General features: G+C 39.1%; 1 protein-coding gene across 1 annotated transcript; it reads left to right on the top strand.

Annotated features, from left to right (window-relative positions):
- The first annotated feature begins 237 nt into the window (after positions 1–237).
- LOC148728791 (putative skeletal organic matrix protein 5) lies at positions 238–19,287 on the top strand. The gene is made up of 5 exons (XM_088724574.1): positions 238–778; positions 1,032–1,146; positions 16,186–16,219; positions 16,915–17,041; positions 17,886–19,287. Exons 1-5 carry the CDS (start codon positions 602–604, stop codon positions 18,417–18,419), a joined length of 987 nt encoding a protein of 328 aa, XP_088580700.1. The 5' UTR covers positions 238–601; the 3' UTR covers positions 18,420–19,287.
- The last annotated feature ends 1,194 nt before the right edge of the window (positions 19,288–20,481 follow it).

Here is a 20,481-nt window from a genome sequence, read left to right as displayed (position 1 = left end):
GTGATGTGCAGTGTAGTTTGTGCTATTCCAACGACTATGTTCCAACATGGCCAAGATGGCGTGAAAAAGCAACATGCTAAAAAAGCGTCTCCAATTTTTTAAAATTAATTTAATTAATTTTGGATTGCGTGCAGCGCAGGTCCTGTTATTCCATCGATTAGGCTGCAATTTGCCAAAATAGTGTGAAAAAGCAACTTGCTCAAAAAGCACATCCGAGTTGTTGTTGTTTTTTTTTTCGCTGTTAAGCATTTCAGCGTCCGCGGTGCGGAAAGCATTAATCCGTCTTCAGTGCCGAAATGAACTTTACGTTTGGTTAAGAGTGAATAAGGACGTTTCCAAATTTAACCTGCGCAGTGAGAACAGAGCCCTAAACGTTACTACGGAAATAGGGAGTTGTAAGGGATGATTTCCATTTAGACAGAATTCTTATCCTTTAATTAAAATACATACTTTATCCTTGTTCATCTAAAACGCATTACTGAAACCATTCATATCTTAAGAGTTCTCTGATGCAGACCAATGCAGTCATTTGGAGTTCGGTCCTAAAGGAGCTTTTGACGGGAGACGTCTTCAAAACCATGTGATCCGCATCGTTCAAGTTATGGTACAGGAGTTCTGTGAAACTATGTGTTGTATGGAACCCAACTGTGTCAGCATCAATTTTGAAAAACAAGCGGGTGGAAACGGAAAATACAAATGTGAATTAAATAATGTCACACACGAAGGTTACGAAAGCGATTGGGTTAAGGAGAAAAACTTCTTCTACCATGCATCTGAGGTAACTACAATTTAGTTAGTGGAGGTCTTAGTGAACGCTTTATAACAATATCTAGTCACCTCCCTTTTTTTCATCTAAATGTTTTCAGGTTTGTATTCCTAAGGACCGGTTACAAGTTTCATCACACCATCAATTTTTTCTTGCAAATCCGTACTGGTATAAGCTGATATCTGGAAAAAAAAAAATAGCATGTGATGCAAATAGCCATAAAGGAACCACCTATTTTCTTTTTCATCGTTTTCATTCGTTCTAGAGTGCTTGTGCTGAAAATCCTTGCATGAACAACGCCAGTTGTCAAAGTGGTTTTACCGATAAAGGATATCGCTGTCTGTGTCCTGCTGGATTCAAGGGTGCGAGGTGCGAAGCAGGTAATGAAGAAACGTCTTTGTTATTTCATGGTTTGTCATTGTAATGAAGGTATGATAACATAAAATTCATAGATAAACATACAAACATGGAAGTCAGGAAGATTGACGAACTTTCCAATTCTGACTTAGGCAAGCCTATTCTTTTTTAATTTTTCTAGTAACTCTCAATTTTGTCCTTTTCTCTTCCGTTTCAATGTAGCTTGGTGCTGGAGTTGGTGGTTTATTTGTACAAAATGGTCATCACCAGGACACCTTGTTTGGGAGGGGGGAGGGTAACGCGTTCATGTAAGGCCCATAAGACCCTCCATACATATCATAGTCCATGATACAAAGTAGTACAATATTCATGTACGATGTACAATATGTCGTAGCTAGCATTGTTCTACCCAGTTAATCCCGTGTATCCTAAGCTAACCACTTTAACCCTCATCTACACTTTATTAATCATGTTCTACCATGCTAATCCCCACCTACCTTAAGGTGGCTGAACACAGTTTTTGATACCTTTGTTTCTTTCACCATTTTCTCTAAAACCCTTGATCTCTCGGTCGCCAAAACTGGCAGCAAGAAAGTTAACAACACAAACTTTGTTTTTTCGATAGCTAAGCTGACGTATTTGCCCTTTCCAGGGCGACATGAATAGATATAAACAGGCAATTAAAATCGGTTTTGTTTTTTTGTAGAAAATCTAGTCATTAGATTTTCTTTGTAATTTGCCTGCAACGAGCTTGTAACGATACTCACGAGTTAACACCATTTTGCAAACAATTTAACAGAGATCTGTAATTATCCCTTGTTAAAGGTTCACTCGATTTTCTACAGTTTCCTTTGTTTAAAATCAATGTTTTTTTCAATACTCCAGTTCCTAAAGTAGTTTCGAGCCAAATTTCGTGAAATTCTAATGAGTGGTTCTCAAGAAATAGGCATATTTCCAAGAAAGCAATTTTCCATTCAATCGCAATTTTTTTACTTACTACGCATGCGTTGCATTTAACTGGATTCTTTCGGTAGCGACGAAAAAGCTGAGAATTGTTGATTTCTTTGCACCGTTAACTTTTTTAACATATCTTTGTAATCAAAGATTAAAGCCCTCAACACAGTGCGCCAACTATAGAGAAAATTAGCACAGATAGTGCGTGTGATATTCGGATATACAGCGATAAAAACCCTCGATGTCCTTTGATTTGAATATTTTAATCAACACACTACTCACATGGCAGCCAACGAGTATCACAACAACAACTTTCCCTAGGCATCACGGGATGCCTACAAACACAACCTTTTCGCACTTCCGGTACAATACACTACATCCCTCCCTGTTTTTCCTTAATTTAGAGCGAAAACCCAAACATAAATAACACAACTCTTACAATGTCTTGCATATAAATGCAGGCCCGGGCCTACTGTTCATAAACAAAGTCCAGTCGGATTCCTAACATAATATCAATGAGCCTACAACAAATAACATTCAATTATCCCTTAGAAAGTTCGTAGTCGTCAAATCGTTTAGGCGGTCTGACATTCCGAGCTGGCCTAGGACAAACTATCTGGTTAAGTGGACTTCGGATAGTGGCAGTGGCCTGCTGAACAGACATCGATGATCCAGTTGGCCCTGGCCTTGGGAGTTCATCCTCCCCTTTTGCTACCTCTGTTTGGTTTGTTCCTTCTTGCTCTCGATGGACGGGGGTAATATCGACTTTCGCCTCCAAGGGTTTCTCTTGATACTTTTTGACAAATGAGACATTTCTTTTAAATTCGGCACCGGCCGTACTTCTAATTGTTACCTCTCCTCCTTTCCTGTCTATTACTTCGCAAGGATTTGGGTCATAGTTTGGAGACAATTTGTTAGTCTTCGAGTTCTTCAGGAGTACTTTATCTCCAACCTCCACTTCACTTGCAACAGCAATTCTCTTTGCATCAACATACTCTTTCTGTGATAACTTCCTTGACCAGTCTCGATCGCGGACTTCCTCATTAGTGATAGGTGCCTCCCTTCGCAAGTCTGGCAACTTTGACCGCATTTCCCTTCCAAACATCAGGTAGAAGGGTGTTTCCCCAGTTGTCATCTGAGGAGTTGACCTATATGCGGTTAGGAACGTCTGTAACTCTTGACGCCAGTCTTTCCCCTCAATGTGAGCTATCTGGACTGACTTCATCAATGTGCGATTCTGACGCTCTACTTCCCCATTGGCCTGCGGCCACAGGGGAGTTGTTGTGCGGTGTTCTCTCCCATTTTCTGCAAGGAAGGCTTCGAATTCTTCAGATACCAGTTGAGGCCCATTGTCAGTCTTGAGTGTATGCGGCACTCCAAACCGGGCAAATATTGGTTTTAGAGCTTCAATGAGTCTTGTGCTAGAAGTTGACCTCAAAATAACCACTTCAAAATATCTACTAAAATAGTCTACCACCACCAGTAAACTTTCCCCTGAAGGTAAGGGACCAAGAATGTCAGCTGCACAATCTTCCCAAGGGCCACTGGGAGGAAGAGCTCGTGCCATAGGTTCTGGGGGAGCATATTCACTTACCACTTGACAACCATGGCAACTCCTGCACAGCTTCTCTGCATCAGCATCCATCTTGGGCCACCATACTTTACTGCGCAGTCTACATTTTGTTTTAACAATACCCTGATGTCCCTCGTGGGCCAACTCCAAAACACGCGGTCGCAATTCTCGGGGAATCACTAGCCTGGAACCCCGTAAAAGCAGCCCACCATATGTACACAATTCATTCTTCACATGCAGGTATGCAGGTACATTACACTGACTCCAATCTCCTGTTTGGACACATTCTTTGATGAGGTTCAGCTCCATATCCTCAGCTGAGGCTTTTTCTAGTTCAGCAGGTGTCAAAGCACAAGGAACACTATTCTCAACCACAGCATGCACAAAGTCATAATCTTCTCCGTCGTTACCTTGGAACCCACAATTTAGCCTAGACAAGGCATCTGCGATGTTGGTCTTGCCTGGTCTGTAAACAACCTTAAAGTGATAGGCCTGTAGGCGAAGGACCCACCTTTCCACACGGGCAGAAGTCTTCGATTTCTGAGAATAGATGTACTCCAGCGGCTTATGATCCGTCTCAAGCTCAAACTCCCTGCCGAAAACATACATATTAAAGCGTTCGCAAGCCCATACCAGGGCTAAGGCCTCTTTCTCTGTTTGGCTGTATCGCCGCTCCACATCAGACAGGCGTCGCGAAGCATACCCAATCACACGCCACTCACTTCCATGTAGCTGGGTTAAAACCGCTCCAAGCCCCACCGGTGACGCATCTGCCACAATTCTTGTTCTGCTGTTTACATCGAAGTAAGCTAGGACATCCGCGTGCGTGATCAGCTCTTTTAACTTCTCGAATGCCAACTGTTGTTCTTTGCCCCATTTGAACTCAGTATTCTTGTGGGTTAACCTCTGAATGGGTTCTGCAATGGATGACAGATCTGGGACAAACTTAGACACAAACTGGGCCAGACCGAGGAAAGATCTGGCTTCACTAACATTCTGTGGAGGACCTGCCTGTCTGATTGCTGCGACTTTCTCTTCACTGGGTTCTATACCGGTCTGTGTTACTTCGTGACCAAAAAATGTCAATCTGGGTAATCTGAATTCACATTTGTCTTTGTTCAGTGTCAGACCTGCTTCCCTCAATCGATCGAGCACAGCCAAGAGCCTCCTATCATGCTGCTCCTCCCCTTGTCCGTGAATTATTAGGTCATCTGCTATATTAGCCACGCCCTCACAGCCTCGCAATACGTCCCGGATGATTTGTTGGTACTTTTCAGGTGCTGAGGTGACACCAAACATGAGTCGGGTATATCTATAGAGACCACGGTGAGTCACGAACGTTGTCACATGTCTACTCTCCTCAGCAAGAAGTATCTGATGAAATCCCCACTTCAGATCTACACGACTGAATACTGTGCTACCATTAAGATCTAGAAGCACCTCCTCTATTGTAGGGATAGGCTGACGTTCCCTCACTATTGCCTGATTGGCACACCTCATGTCTACACAAATCCTGATATCTCCATCTGCCTTGGGTATAACCACAAGTGGTGAGACCCACCCTGTTGGTCCATCAGGAACCTCCTCTATAATTCCACTCTCCAACAATTCATCTAGCTTTCTCTCGACTTTCTCTCGTACACCGAATGGAATCCTGCGGACTGGCTGCGCCACCGGCTTCACCGAATCATCGACATTTAACTTCAACTCGTAATCCCTAAGAAGCCCAACACCGCTGAAAAGTTCTTTGTACTTTTCTTTGATATCAGCTTCTGTATTGACGGCATTAACGGCATGGCTAGGCCCAAGTCGTAGCAAACCAAGTTTCACTGCTGTTTCTCTGCAGAGGAGACTTCTGCCATCTCCATTTATAACTACAAAATCAGCTTTGCAGGTCACACCAGTGTCAATGGACATTATATCTGCTGTAAGTGTTCCAAGTGTTGGCAATGGCTTTGTACTTCCATAAGGAAATAAGGCTTTGGCCTCCTTTCGGGTCTGACACTGGATTTTCTGTGACTTAAGCCACTGCCAAGTTCCTTGGCCTAAAAGGTTGCATGTTGCTCCTGAGTCAACAAGGACATTTGGCAAATGAGTACCTCCAACTACAACAGTTACTATTCCACTCTTTTGGTCAGGCTTATCCTCCACTGAAAACACATAGTTAGGTGTTGAGTCTTGTCCTGATTTAGTGCTACTATCAACATAATTTGTGTTTGTCTTTCTGCCTCTTTCATTCATACCAGATGTATTTCTCCAATCACGCCGACCGTCACCTTGTCTTTGCCCCATATGGGAATCCTTAGCGAGCTTCTTACAACACTTGACCTTGAAATGTCCAATTTCTCCACACTGAAGACACTTTCTACCTCGAGCAGGACATCTCCAATCTCTGGCTAAGTGATCCTCTCGACCACAATTGAAACAGCCCCTCTTCTCGCTACTAGTGCTCCCTTTTAAATTTACCACACTGTTAACCTGCTCTGAACTTATGTCGCCTCCCCTTGCCCCATCGTCAACAACAGTGTTCACTTGTCCTGAACCACTGTTAGCCCCCATTGCTTCCATCTGCAAACTAACTGCTTCCTGTGCCCGAGCTGTAACTAGTAGATCATTCAAAGTAACACTGCCTTCCTTTTCTAAAAATTTCCGACGCAATTTTGCCGAGTAACATTTGTCAATCAATTGATCCCTCATGTACTCATCTTCCCGCTCTCCAAACTCACACGAAGCGGCTCGTAGTCTGAGCCGGCAAACAAATTGATCGACGGTTTCTTCATTACTCTGACTAATTTGCCGAAACAAATGTCTCTCAAACGGTACGTTAGCTTTAGGAATAAAATAGTCATCCAGTACCTTGAAAGTTTCGGCGTAGTTCTTCTCTGCACTATCAGGCACAAGTGTGAAATTAACTTCCTGTACATCGAGTCCAGCTGTGTGAAGTAACAGGCCACATTTCTGCGAGTCATTCGTGATCCCTTTACCAAGCGCGTATAACTGAAACGCTCTTTTCCATTTTCTCCATCGCTACGAAACCGAATGCGGATCTCCTTTAACTTGAAAAGGCTGCAAACTGCCTACTTCCACAGCCACTGGGGTCGACACCCCACTACTTGTGCTCGCCGAACCGCCATCTCCCTCACTCGATTCTCCGCCAGGCATTGCAAAGAAGTATGTCCCCTCCAAACACAAAATGGTAAAAAGAAACTAGCACAAGGACATTCCTCTCCATCCCATCCTCGTCGCCAGATGTGATATTCGGATATACAGCGATAAAAACCCTCGATGTCCTTTGATTTGAATATTTTAATCAACACACTACTCACATGGCAGCCAACGAGTATCACAACAACAACTTTCCCTAGGCATTACGGGATGCCTACAAACACAACCTTTTCGCACTTCCGGTACAATACACTACAGTGCGGGTACGTTTTGAGTAAATAAATGACCGCTCTATTGACGGTATGTTTGTTTTTTGCAATCCATGTGCACGCAAAAACTGTGTTCAGCCATCTTAAGTTAACCATGTTATTCCACGTTCACCCTCATCTACCCTAGGTTAGTAATATTCTATTACAATAACCCTCATTTAACCTTAGTTAGCCTTGTTTTATCACTTTAACCCCCATCTATTATAAGTTACCCATGTTCTACCACACTTACTCCCATCTACCTTACGTTAACCATGTTCTATCACGTTAATCCCAATCTACCCTAAGCTAACCATGTTCTACCAAGTAAACCCTCGTCTACCCTAACTTAACCATGTTCTACCACATTGACCCTCGTCTACCCTAAGTTAGTCTTGTTCTACCACGTTAACCCATATTTAACCTTGATTAACCATGTTCTACCACGGTACATGCTGGTTGACATACTAGAACATGGTTAGCTAAGGGTAGAGAAGGGTTAACGTGGAAAAACATGGTTAACTAATAGTAGATGGGGGTTAACGTGGAAGAAGAAAGTTAGCTCAGAGTAGATAGGGGTTAACGTGGAAGGAGAAGGGTAGCTCAGAGTAGATGAGGGTTAACGTGGTAGAGCATAGCAAGCTTAGAGTCGATGAGGGTTAACATGGTAGACCATGGCTAGCTTAGGTTAAATGGGGGTTAATCCGGTAGAATATGGTTAGCCAAGGTTAGATTGGGTCAACGCTGTGGAACATGGAAACTTAGAGTAGATGAGGGTAAATGTTGTAGATCATGGATAACCAAGGTTAAATGAAGGCTGACGTGGTAGGACATGGGTAACTTATGGTAGATCGGGATAAATGTTGTAGATCATGGTGAATCAAGATTAAGTGGGGGCTGAAATGGTAGGACATGGGTAGCTTAGGGTAGATGGGGGTTAAAGTGGTAGGAAATGGTTAATTAAGTGTAGATGTGGGTTAAAGTGATAGAACATGGCCAGCTTAGGGTCGACGAGGGTTAACGTGGTAGAACATGGCTAGTTCAGGGTCGATGAGGGTTGACGTGGGAACATGGCGACCTTTGGTTAAATGGGGTTAGTAGAACATGGGTAACTTAGGGTGAATGAGGGTCAACGTGGTAGGACATGGTTAATAAGTGTAGATTTGGGTTAACGCAGTAGAGCATGGCTAGCTTAGGGCAGATTGGGGTTAACAGGGTAAAAAGGTATTAGCTATATACCATATTTAACAATTATTCCACGAGGGCGCGTTGGATATGAGATGATAAATAGCCAACGAGGCGCGTAGCGCCGAGTTGGCTATAATCATCTCATATCCAACAAGCGCGAGTGGAATAATTGTTTTATTAAAAACGCCCCCAAGAAATTATTATTTTGTAAGAAAAAACCGGATTTTTTAGCTCCCTTTTGATTTTAAGCGAACGCGTACGCTTACCATATTTGTAGATTATGGTATATTGGCTCATATACCATAGTGGCTAAGCCAATAAAAAGTCTTGAATTGCATTATCCAATGATCCAGTTTTTAATAATGTACATTATACATGAATATTGTACAATGTGTATCCTATATACAACGCTAAAAGATTAGGAAAAAATTATCAAAATGTTTAAACTAAACGTTTTCGACTGTCTGCGAACCCTGATGATGGCAAACAGCCGAAAACGTTTGTTTAAACATTTTAATAATTTTTAATTTTTTCTTAATCTTTTAGCCTTGCATATAGAATATACTTCATTAAGGGAACATTATGGACAGTGTATTTTGTATTATGGGATATAATAGGTATGGAACGTCATATGAACCTAACATGAACGCTTTACTGGGGGTAGGGGGAACTATCCAGAAACGTTTTGTCAAGAATTACAAAAATTCTATCTGAATGAAGGTTTGTGGACCTTCAACTCAGGGCAGGCGTGCCAACTACTTTTGCCACTCCTTGTAGATGTAAATAAATCAAAATTGTCTGGTTTCTGTATCTTTGCATGATATAAGTTGTGGGATGGATACTTCAGCACGAGTAAACCGAGCGCGCAATTATCGAACTGATCTTGACAGAGTGCTGAAGCTCTGAATTTATTTTCCGATATTGACGAGTGCAGTGAGGCTACACACAATTGTAAGCCCACTCACAAGTGCAAAATTAGCAAGGGATCTTACCAATGCATTTGTCGCCCAGGATATTGTGGAGAGGATTGCCATATACCAGCGGGTAAGGTGGTGGAGGAGTTTACAGGCATCACATGCTTTTCACAGCCAACGGAAGGGGATCAGTCCTTACAAACAGGGTTGGATATTTCCCGAAAAAGTAGTGTATTATGGTATTAACGTGGCCCAATTTTTTTCCAAATTATGCTCAAAGCTATGCTCGTTTTTGAAAACTATGATTTTTGAAAACTGAACACAAACGAAGTCTAAATATGTTAGCAGTGCTACTTTTATAAAGATTTCAAAAAATCTTTGCTCGTTTCTCCAATGGTGTCAAGAGAATATAACAGAGCCTAACTAACTAACTAACTAACTCTCACACTTACAATAATTTCCAGGGGAAAAAGCGCTGAAAATGGTTATTGATCAATAAACATCTGTCTGCACTTTGAAAACTTCAGAGATGGATTCTGTGTTCGTCACCTTCTTTGCGTGTGATTATAGCATAAGCAGCTGTTTGGGACGACATGACAGGAAATCGACCTCAGAGTTTCCCTTTTAAAACCGCGTCTTAAATTTGTCTCCACGAAAGGTACAAACGTATTAAAAAAACGACAATTCGGCTTTTTAATTAAAGCCAGAAAAGCATTAATGTTACTTACTGGTCTCTTTCGTGGATTTCTCTACACGAAGCAGTTCCCAGAGAAAGTTAAAAAATATCTCTAGATTATGAACGATAATTGTAGAATTCCTTCAGTTACATTCTACTCTGCAATGTTATTTATTTTCCATCATATTTAAGTCTTCGCTTCCCGGCTGAAGACGATACTATTCTGACTGACTTTTTGATTGGAAGACGGGATTTTTAATTTGTGCCTATCGATTGCTTGCTTCTTCGCTACAATCATTGCTACACCTCTCATCAGACAAGTGAGTCTTACAAGAAATTGTTATGAGCTCTCACTCGTTATTTTGCCATTCTTTGTCACAATTTTCATTAATATTCGTAAGTTACTGTTGTTCAATATCACAGAGCACCTTTAAGTTATTTGGGTCACTTTTGTTTCGTGGTGAATTGCCTGCAGAGAGAATTAAATAAACCTCACAATAATTGTTTAAAAAAAAAAAGAAAAAGAAAAAGAAAAACAAGAAAACACAAAAGAAAACAGAAAGAAAGAAGAAAAGAATCTACGTCACATTTCAAACTCTAAATTAGTTCATCGCTGAGAGAACATCAGCAGTGACCTATTGTTGATTTAATGAAAACAAGGGAATCATCCAACTGTTTCATCTCAGCAGGAGTATCATATATTTCTAATGTAGACTGAACCTAACCCACCAGGCTTAAATGAATAAACCGTTCAGATATTCCAATTAATTTTATCGAGTAATCATCATATCTGCTCTTCTCCAGAGGTAATATTCATAAGGGTTATTAGGATATCTCAATTGAGGAGCATAGAAATGCTTAAAAGAAATCGAATTCACAAAATATTTCAACAGAAAAAAATACTCCGAGCCATTTAGAGCGATGTTTACGAAACGCAGATCGCAATATGCATACATTTATTAAACTTGGTAGAGCACCTGATAATATGCGTCAAAATAAATAATTATTTATGCAGGTTAGGGTTTAATAAGCTTTAATTGTATGAAGTTGAAGTAAATGAATTAAATAAGTGTTGAACGATGCGGTAATGTACACTGTTTTTTATTTGCGTTCTTTTGATGGAACTTTGCTCCATGAAATTCAGGGTTGTCGGATCACAAGGTTAGTATCGGCGAAAATCATATCAACGTCTTAACAACAGTAACGCTTTTCCTGTTGTAGCAGTTTGACTTAAGCGTTGCCTCTGGCTTTAATTTGTGTTTGTTTGTCATTTGTTTTTTTTACTTACTATGCTAGATGTTTATGTCCGTTGCTTCTAAGATAGTTTGGTTCTATGATGGTGCGCAATATTATTCATATGTACTGAAGATTATTACTAAAGCCTAACCCGCCAGGCTTGTGAAAATTAACCATTCAGATATCTAAGAGTGAGTTAATCAAATATGCACATATCTCACGTTATATTTAATATTCTCCAAAGGTAATATTCATTATATTCGTATCATGATATCTCACTTAAGGGGCATAGAAATGCCTACAAGGAATCGAATTCACTAAATTTCAAAAGAAAAAAACACTCTGTATTTGACAAAACTCTATTGAGCAATTTAGACCAATGTTTACGAAACGCTGATCGCGATGTGCATTCATTTATTGAACTAAGCAGAGCACCAGATAATATGTGTCAAATAGGTCATTATATAAACTATGCAGGTCAGGTTTTCCATTATACATGTCTTGCCTACCTTGAACCAAAGCCGTTTCCGACCAATTTCTCCCGTGTGAAACAGTACATAGATAAAAGTATCATGTCATCCAGAAGAGACTGCAATCGAAGCCCTTTGCATGGTGATAGTCCTTACGCTAACGGCTAAAACACTAATTAAACCATGATTAATACAAACTATGATACCGGAAGAATCACTCACCCGTTAAAAATGACATATCAGTGAAAGGGATAATTAACTAAGCTTTCTCGGTATTTTCTGTCGAGCACAAGTAAATGAATCGAACAAGTGTTCAATGATTTGGCCATGTATGCTGTTTGTACCTGCGCTCTTTTGATGGAACTTTGCGTCGTAAAACTAAAGGCTGACGGATCACAGGGTTAGTGTTGGCAAGAATCTTAACAACTACATCTTAACAAAAAAGCGCTTTCCCTGTTATTGGCATATCAACTTAAGCTATGGCTCTGGCTTTATTTTGTGCTTGTTTGGTTTTTGGTTTTTTACTAATTATGCCAGATCTTTAAGTCTGTTGCCTTTGAAATACGTTGGTTTTATGATCGTGCAGAGGCTATGGAATGTTTGCAGCCAACTCTCTGCATTGATCTCACAAATTTCCGTCACTCTGTCCCTGGGTCGACTTCACTACCAATCCATCCAAACTATTTTAAATTCGGTTTGAAAGGAGAGGCTGTTTTTAAAAACGACATCTCTGCTTTTGATTCTGTCACCAAGATTACCCAATCGATATTCATCCCGTTAGTTTTCATTTTTTAAGGATTTCTCATTATTTAGGTCCAAAGAAAATCCTGAGTGATATTTAGATCAGTGTTAGAAATAACTACAGCAAAGGCTTTTAAGCATTAAACGCTTCAGGAAATGGGTCACATTGAATCTTCTTCGATTTCAACTCCAAGGAAGTTACCTTTCCATAAGATTAAAATAGTATTGGATTTTATGCAGTGTAGGTCCTGTTATTCCACCAAGTGCGTTCCAACATGTCCAAGATGACGTGAAAAAGTAAAATGCTCAAAAAGCGCATCCAGGTTTTTCTCTCGCTGTTAAGGATTTCAATATGGGCGGAAAACATCTAACCTCACGTTTGGTTGGGAGTGAAAAAGGAAATTCATATTTAACCTACGCAGTGAGGAAAGAGCCCCTAAGCGATAATAAAGCAGTCAATGATAGACAGCCAAGACAGGTGGACATTGGTTACAGGGAAAATAATTGCCTGTAGATAGCGAACCACTATTTTATCAGGCCTAAATGAATGGTCTGACAACTGTGTGAAATGATCCCAAACTAAATGACGTATAGCGATTTATGTCGGCCAGGAAACTCATCAGAGGACCCTTAAAGGATAATAAGACAACGCACGAGACATAGCCTTCCAAATTCCAATTACATGTTTAATATGTTAGCACCCTAATCCTCTAAATAGTAAAAATATGCACAGTTCGCATTAGAGAAGGTAGGGGAAAATATTAGAGATATTATTTTTACACTATCTAAGAAAAAATTGAAATGTTTACACTGAAAGTAGATGTGTGTAAGAAATTGCGTTTCCTAATAGTCTGAAAAGTCTACTTCGCATAAATGTTGCTTCCCAACTATTGAAATAAAAATTATTTCCCTATTCCTTGCGCAAAAGAAAGGTGTTATTCGGGAAGCAATGGCAGCAGACGCTAGGAAATTTGAGGACAAATATGCAAAGGGCCAACGTTCGAAGCGGCAGCTTTATGGTGGTCAATTTACATTATCAACTCAGTTGATAAAAACCAAATTATCTTGTAATAGCCCCTACTGATGCAACATCGCAAGGTTAGCATTTATCCATTTATATGCATATGATAAATCATGTTATCGATCCTTAGCATTATAAGGGAAAATATGTGATTGAGAATATGGTCGCACTCAATGAACTGCAAATGTAATAAAGAAATAGATAATTTTGTAAAAGGGCTTCTATTTATGTATTCCTTTAAATTCACAATTGATTGGTGTGTTGTTCACTCGACCAGCAGGAACTGACACTCGGACGCACCAGGCCACGGACATAAGAAGTGGTCTGTTTTCTGTTGACGAATCTCATTATTTGAATGTGCCTCGGGTTGGAATATTCTCGGTTTACGACGACATTGAATGTACCTTTAAATGCCTTCAAAATCCTTCTTGTCTTTCTGTGAATCTGGCCCTGGGGATAACATTATGGTGCGAGCTTCTGTCATCTGATAAATACAGCGTCCCCGAGGAATTCCGAAAGAATAAAAGTTCACATCACTTTTACATTGTGGTAAGGAAAGTGCTTTTCATGTTGTTAGATTGGTACATGCAATGGTCATGATTAAACAATATTTCAGGACAAGTAAAGTAAAAGATATTAGATACGAAAAATTATAGTTTTTTTTAGCCCTTAATTTGATACTTTTCCTGCTTTTAGACTCAGGACAAGCCTGTGAACCTAGACGAGTATAGTTGTTTTTCCACTATAGTGTTCTTCTATTTCTGCATTCATGCCATTCACCTATACTCTCCTTAAATAATCTATTTCTACATCTAATTAATTATTTTTCCTATATAATTCCTCTTGTTATTTCGCTTGTCAACCTTGGTTTAGCTGTATAAAGAAACACGGTCTTTGGAAACGCTATAAAACCGTCAAAAGTGTCAAAAAATTTATATCGCAAAAAAAGTGAAGTGCCACCTTGAGATAAACTCGGCTTTGTAGGCTGTGAAGAGGTCAATTGTGTCATATTTAAAATCATTGTTCTCTATTTCCCCTTTTCAAGAATAAATGTGCTGAGAATCCGTGCAAGAACAGCGCCACTTGTCAAAGTGGTTTCACTGACAAAGGATATCACTGTCTGTGTTTAGTTGGATTTAAGGGTGAGAGGTGCGAAACAGGTAATCAAGAAACGCCTTTGTCATTTCATGGTACCCTTCATTCCTCAACTTTATATAGGGTTATAAAGGTAATGACTCCTTGAGAGGTGTTTGTGTCCGTTAAACCATCTTTTCTAGCCGGTATTAACATAATTGAGTGTGTTAAAGGGCTACGCACGAGTAGTCTTGATGCCTTTTGCAACAATACTATAGAAGGGTCTAATAACGGTACAGGTGAACAAAGATTAATTGGAAATGGGCGAGAATGCAAAGGTAAACATTAACTTTGGGAAAAATGTAGTTTAAATCTGACAATTAGCTTATAGAAGGAAAAGACTAGTTATTTTAATTAGTAGTTTTTGATTGTGAACAACTTTTTTTTTTGATAGATTACTTTTCTTCCTTTCCCGTCAGCTATTGCCAAGGGTTGATTCATACATGAACGTATAAACCTAAATGTCAGGAAGATTGATGACCTTGCTAATTCTGAATTTGGCACGCCCTGTTCCTTTTTTTTAATTTTTTTCATAACTCCCATTCATTCCCCTCCCCCACCCTCTCTCTCTTTCTCCCATTTTAATGTTGCTTTTTATCGGAGTTGGTGGTGTTGGTTTTATAAAAGTTATAAAAATGGTCACTACCTGGACACCCTGTTTGGGGGAAGATTGGGAACTTTCCGGAAATGTTTTCGTCAAGAGTTACAAATATCTGTTTGACATGTTGAGTAGAGGTTTATGGACCACTTACTAAGGGGAGGCATGTCAACCACCTTTGCCACTCATTGTAGATGTAAATAAAACTGCTTGGCTGCTTAGCTATACAACAGATGTATCTTTGCATGATATACACTGTGTAATGGATACTTTGGCACGAGTTCACAGAACTTGCAATAAACGAACTGATATTGACACTGTGTTGAAGCTCTAAATTCATTTTCAGACATTGACGAGTGCAGTGAGGCTACACACAATTGTAAGCCCACTCACGAGTGCAAAAATAGTAAGGGATCTTACCAATGCATTTGTCGCCCTGGATATTATGGAGAGGATTGCCATATACCAGCGGGTAAGGTGGTGGAGGATTTTACAGGCATCACATGCTTTTCAGGGGCAACGGAAGGGGATCAGTCGTTACAAACAGGGTTGGATATTTCCCGAAGAAGTAGGGTATTATGGTATTAACGTGGCCCATTTTTTTCCAAAGTATGGTCAAAGTTATGCTCGTATTTGAAAACTATGCTTTTAAAAAACTGAACACAAACGAAGTCTAAATATTTTAGCAATGCTACTTTTATAAAGATTTCCAACAATTTTCGCTCGTTTCTCCAGGGGTGTCAAGAGAATATAACAGAGCCTGATGGGACGATCAGGTGAATGCTATCGTGAAAAACCAAAATCTTCCAGCCCCGCCCCCGCCCCCTCTCTTATCCCAGGCGAAAAATAATGACAAGTCCTTAATTGCTGGTGGGAAGTTAGTTCATTATAGGAATCAGAGAAATTTATTTTAAAGAGCAGTATAACATGAAGGAAACAAACAGAGCAATTTCAACACGCTTCCCACACTGATAACAAGGGATTGCCCTACATCCATATGGGACTGAAGCTGTGTCTGTTATGCAGTCCATTATTCAAACTACCAAAATGGTTCATTTGCTATGTTTACAACTCTAAGTAACAAAAAAGTAGATTATAATCATCGGAAACTTTTCAAACTGTTTCCATACTTTTGTTCTTGCAGCTTTGAGTTGCAAGGAGGCTTATGAAAAGAACATGTAAGTCAAAGGAAAGGAGAGGAAAATAGACTTTATCGTAAAAGTATGAACATAATAAAAAAGCCGAACATAAATAGAAATATGAATGAGAATAATGATACCAAAACATATTGGTGACAAAGCATTAACCGCGAATGGTCACACAAAGGTTCGAAAAACTGAAGCTTTTCCTGTAAAAATATGGGGACACAAAGGCAGAAAAACAAACTGAGCTTAAATACTTTCTTGCGAGGTAAAGTTTGAAAATGAGATGATTATTCAGAGATGAGATCATCTCAATGATAAGTATTATGTTGCCTTGTGTCCTTTTTGGAAAGCGAAACGGCATTGTATTCTTATCTAATTGCTATTAGATGGCCTAATTAAAAAAAAAATAAGCCATTCACTATAGTAACATTTGTATTCAAGTTGATGGCGTAACTTACAGCTGTATCTGCAGTGATTTAAAGACGCAAACAACACACACACAAAATATATGAATGAAAACAGGGAGATAGCAGTTCCCTTGGACAATCAAATTATGAAAAGCATGGTGTTTGGATCGCTCAGCTTTATGTAAATTGCAACGGTTTCTAACAATAATGAATATGAAAGGTAACACCCTTGGCATGACTTGTAAAATGTGGTTAAATAACAACAATTTATTTCAATTCATCACTACATGTGGTATCATACCTTGTAAATTATCTCTACAGAACTAAAGCGAGTGGTGAAATTACCTTGCTCCTTGAATCCAAACCTGTACCTATTTTCTGCCATGTGGGAAACTTTGGATGCGGAGATGGAGGATGGACACCGGTCATGAAAATTAATGGGAGCAAGGTCAGCTTTTCCTCCTCTTTTTCCTTTACGGTATCGATGTAAAAAAACCTGTGATACATTTCACTTCTAGAAGCCAATCAAACTTATTTTGTCCATCTTAGTTAGATCAAAGATGAGGGCTTTATCATTGGATAAGTTTTATCATGGGCAACGTATGAAATACCTTTTCATCTCTTCCCGTTTATGGGGTAATGAACAAGAAAAAAATATTTCCTTAATAGTGCGAACCTCCTACCTTTCGAAAATACTATCGACAACAAGAAATATATAAAGGTGAGAAGTAAGAAATCCCTTATGACAGAAGCGATTAGACAAAGTTGGAAAGCGCGTACAGTAACGGTATTCACAAACATGCTTCTCCATAACTATATAGCTAGCTGCCTTAAGATAGGATATATACAACTATAATTATATTACATTAAAGTATTAACACAGATGTGATGACAATGTGATGACAGCACAGAAGACACTATCAAGGATAACGCTTGCTTCCAACATCGATTTCCAAACTAACTTTGGTCCCATTTTTCAAAGTGAGTCCTGGTGTTCATCCTTTCATATAATGAAACGTTTTTATTAAAGAGCAAATTAAACTCATTTTTACACGAATGGTTGAGCACCAGGCCTTGTTTTTAAATGAAGCTAAGGGTAATTCGGAAATGGACCATTGCCTACTTACAATGCTGTTTAACAAATAATTAGCCTACGTGAGAAAAATGATTGGAAATAATATAAATGCAGGGTCATGTACTTTGATCAGCTCGTATTCCACGAGGAATACAACTGATGAATTATGTCACGAGGCAGTAGTCCTGATTAACTTTTTTTTTTTATTTTTACCTAGAACACTTTTCATTTCAATTCTACATACTGGGAAGATAAAAAGGAGTATCACCTTCAAGGAGGCAAGACTGGGTTTGATTCAGAAGAGACTAAGCTACCGACCTACTGGAACACATCCTTCTCCAAGATCTGTCTTGGTATGAGGATCGCCGGACAACTCAGGTTTATCGTCATAAATAAGAAGGCCGACTCTTTGTACTCACTGATCGCTGACGGGAAATATCGCAACATATCACTGGGGCGTAACATGTGGAAGAACCTTACTGGTCCTTCTGCTTCTTTGCAGCCCTATTGTAACAAGGAGGGATTCAATGCAGATGCCTATGATGATCCCGTGCCTAAGTTAGACTTATCCAAGGCAAGAATTGGTATCATCAGTAATGATCAGAATGATTGTACAAGCTGCGATTCGAGAATCGGATTCGGCACAGGAGGATATCCTCAGGAAGACAACACTTGCGGCAACGTTGTTGGACATAACAAAAATCTGGGAGATAGAAACACTAAGGCTATGGGATATATATTGGTGCAGTAGCAAGAAAAAGGAGTTCAAGAGGAATAAAATGTAAATAACGTCAGCAGTCAACATACAGCCAAATGCATAAATGGTTGAAAAGAAAAAATCTAACAAACAGGAAGAAATCAATAATAATAATAATGATACTACTACTACTACTACTACTACTACTACTAATAATAATAATAATAATAATAATAAAACATTGGAAAGTGACAAAAAGAAAAAACACCAGCAAAAGAACAAACAAACGAACAAACAAACAAAAAGGGACACTGTGGTTTTGCCTGCTACTGTAAATTAATGGCTTGCTTGTGTTTTTAGGTTACGGGCTCATGATATCAATTGCAACATTTAAGAGCAGTGAGAACTCTATACACTAGAGATTGAAAGCAAAAACAAACAGTAGCAGCTTCAAAGACAAGAATGACATTGAAAATCGGAATCATGGCTAGCTTTACCCAATCGGTGATAAACAGTAATTTTTTTATTTTTTCGTTTAAGCCATTAAGGTAATCAGGTATCCTGCGTTGCATAACCTGGCATTTTTCCAACAACTGATCTGAGTTTGTAACTGAGCCGGTTTGGCACACTTTCTTGAACTGAAGTGCATGTATTTTGAACTCCCTCGCTGCACAGTCGCTTTTCCTAAATAAACACTTTTTTGCTATTAAATTAAGTTTCTACGTGCAGAGAAGTTTAAGAGGGGAAAGCGTAAATTAACGTCTAATTTAAGATAACATGTATTTCGACATCAGTATCAAATCTGATAATTAGCTTATGATTGTAAACCACTCGTTTTTTGGGAGTTTACTTTATTCCTTTTTCCGTCAGCTATTGCAAAGGACATTTTCTGTTTTTAAATATTAAAAATTTTCGTTATGAATTCGCTGTCAATTGTGTAGTTTGATATATCATGCAGGTGTGAACGGTGCCTAAAACGGTTTCTATCGCTTGTTGTCACCGAGGTTTCAACGGGGTATGCGGAAGTCATAATCAGATTCGAGTACTTCGTCCATTAATGGAAAAGCTTTAAAATTAAAATCTCAGCACTATTATCGCTTATCGTATGAATATCTAACGTACAAATACATTTATTCTTAGAAGATCGATTGTGGATAAAGTGGTGACACTGTTACTTATTATGTATAGGATATGCAAATAAATATAAAAATGGCAGGTATCTAAAATTAAGATATTGCCTCTTTGATGGTGGAAACATGACTCTAACATACTCTGCATCGCCATTGCAAGCAAAGTTTGATCTTCCTTTGTAGCCACTTTAGAGATTGAGAGATTGTGTTTTTTTTTTTTGTTTTTGTTTTTTTGTTCTTTTATTTGTTTTTCATTTCAATTCCAAACATTGCTACACCTCTCATCAAACAAGTGAGGTTAACAGGGAATCGACTTGGGCTCTCACCTGTTTTTCTGCAGGTCTTTGTAAAAAATTGCCATTAATATTTTGTAAGTTACCGCTATTCAATATCACGGAGCACCTGTTCAGTTATTTGGGTCATTTTTGCTTCGTGAGACGATTCTATGAACATTGACCTATTGCTGTTTTAATGAAAGCGTGGGAATGTTCCAACGGTTTTATATCAGCAGGGGTATTATTTATTTCTACCATAGGCTAAGCTGGAACCACCTAGCAAAAGTAAATGAATCGAATGAGTATTGAACGATTCGGGTACCGTTTTTACCTACGTTCTTTGGATGGAACTATGCGTCATGAAACTCGGGGTTGTCGATTCACAGGGTTAGTAGCGATGAAAAGCTTATCAACGTCTTAACAACAACAGCGTTTTCTCTGATATGGCATGTTGACTTATGCTGTGGCTCTGGCTTTGTGTTTGTTTGCTGTTTGTTTGTTTTGTTTTTTTTGTTACTTATTCTGCTAGATCTTTATGTCTGTTGACTTTGAAATAAATTTGTTCCATGGAATTGGCTTTGGAATAGATGTTTGCAGCTAGCTTTCGGAATTGATCTAATATACTTCCGGCTATAATCCATACTATTTTTAATTTGGTTACAAAGGAAAGACGCAGAAAGGAAGCAATTGAAAACGATGACATTTCTACTT

The sequence above is a fragment of the Stylophora pistillata genome, chromosome 6, assembly GCF_964205215.1.
Source record: "Stylophora pistillata chromosome 6, jaStyPist1.2, whole genome shotgun sequence".
Taxonomy (NCBI): Eukaryota; Metazoa; Cnidaria; class Anthozoa; order Scleractinia; family Pocilloporidae; genus Stylophora; species Stylophora pistillata.
The sequence above is the reverse complement of the archived record's forward strand: the minus strand, read 5'-3'. Positions and strand labels throughout refer to the sequence as shown.

Excerpts from the sequence above, each read along its gene's own strand:
- LOC148728791 (XM_088724574.1), top strand. The coding sequence starts at position 602 with ATGGTACAGGAGTTCTGTGAAACTATGTGTTGTATGGAACCCAACTGT. Across the intron at positions 779-1,031 it reads TCTTCTACCATGCATCTGAG|AGTGCTTGTGCTGAAAATCC; the intron begins GTAACTACAATT and ends CATTCGTTCTAG. Across the intron at positions 17,042-17,885 it reads TGAAAATTAATGGGAGCAAG|AACACTTTTCATTTCAATTC; the intron begins GTCAGCTTTTCC and ends ATTTTTACCTAG.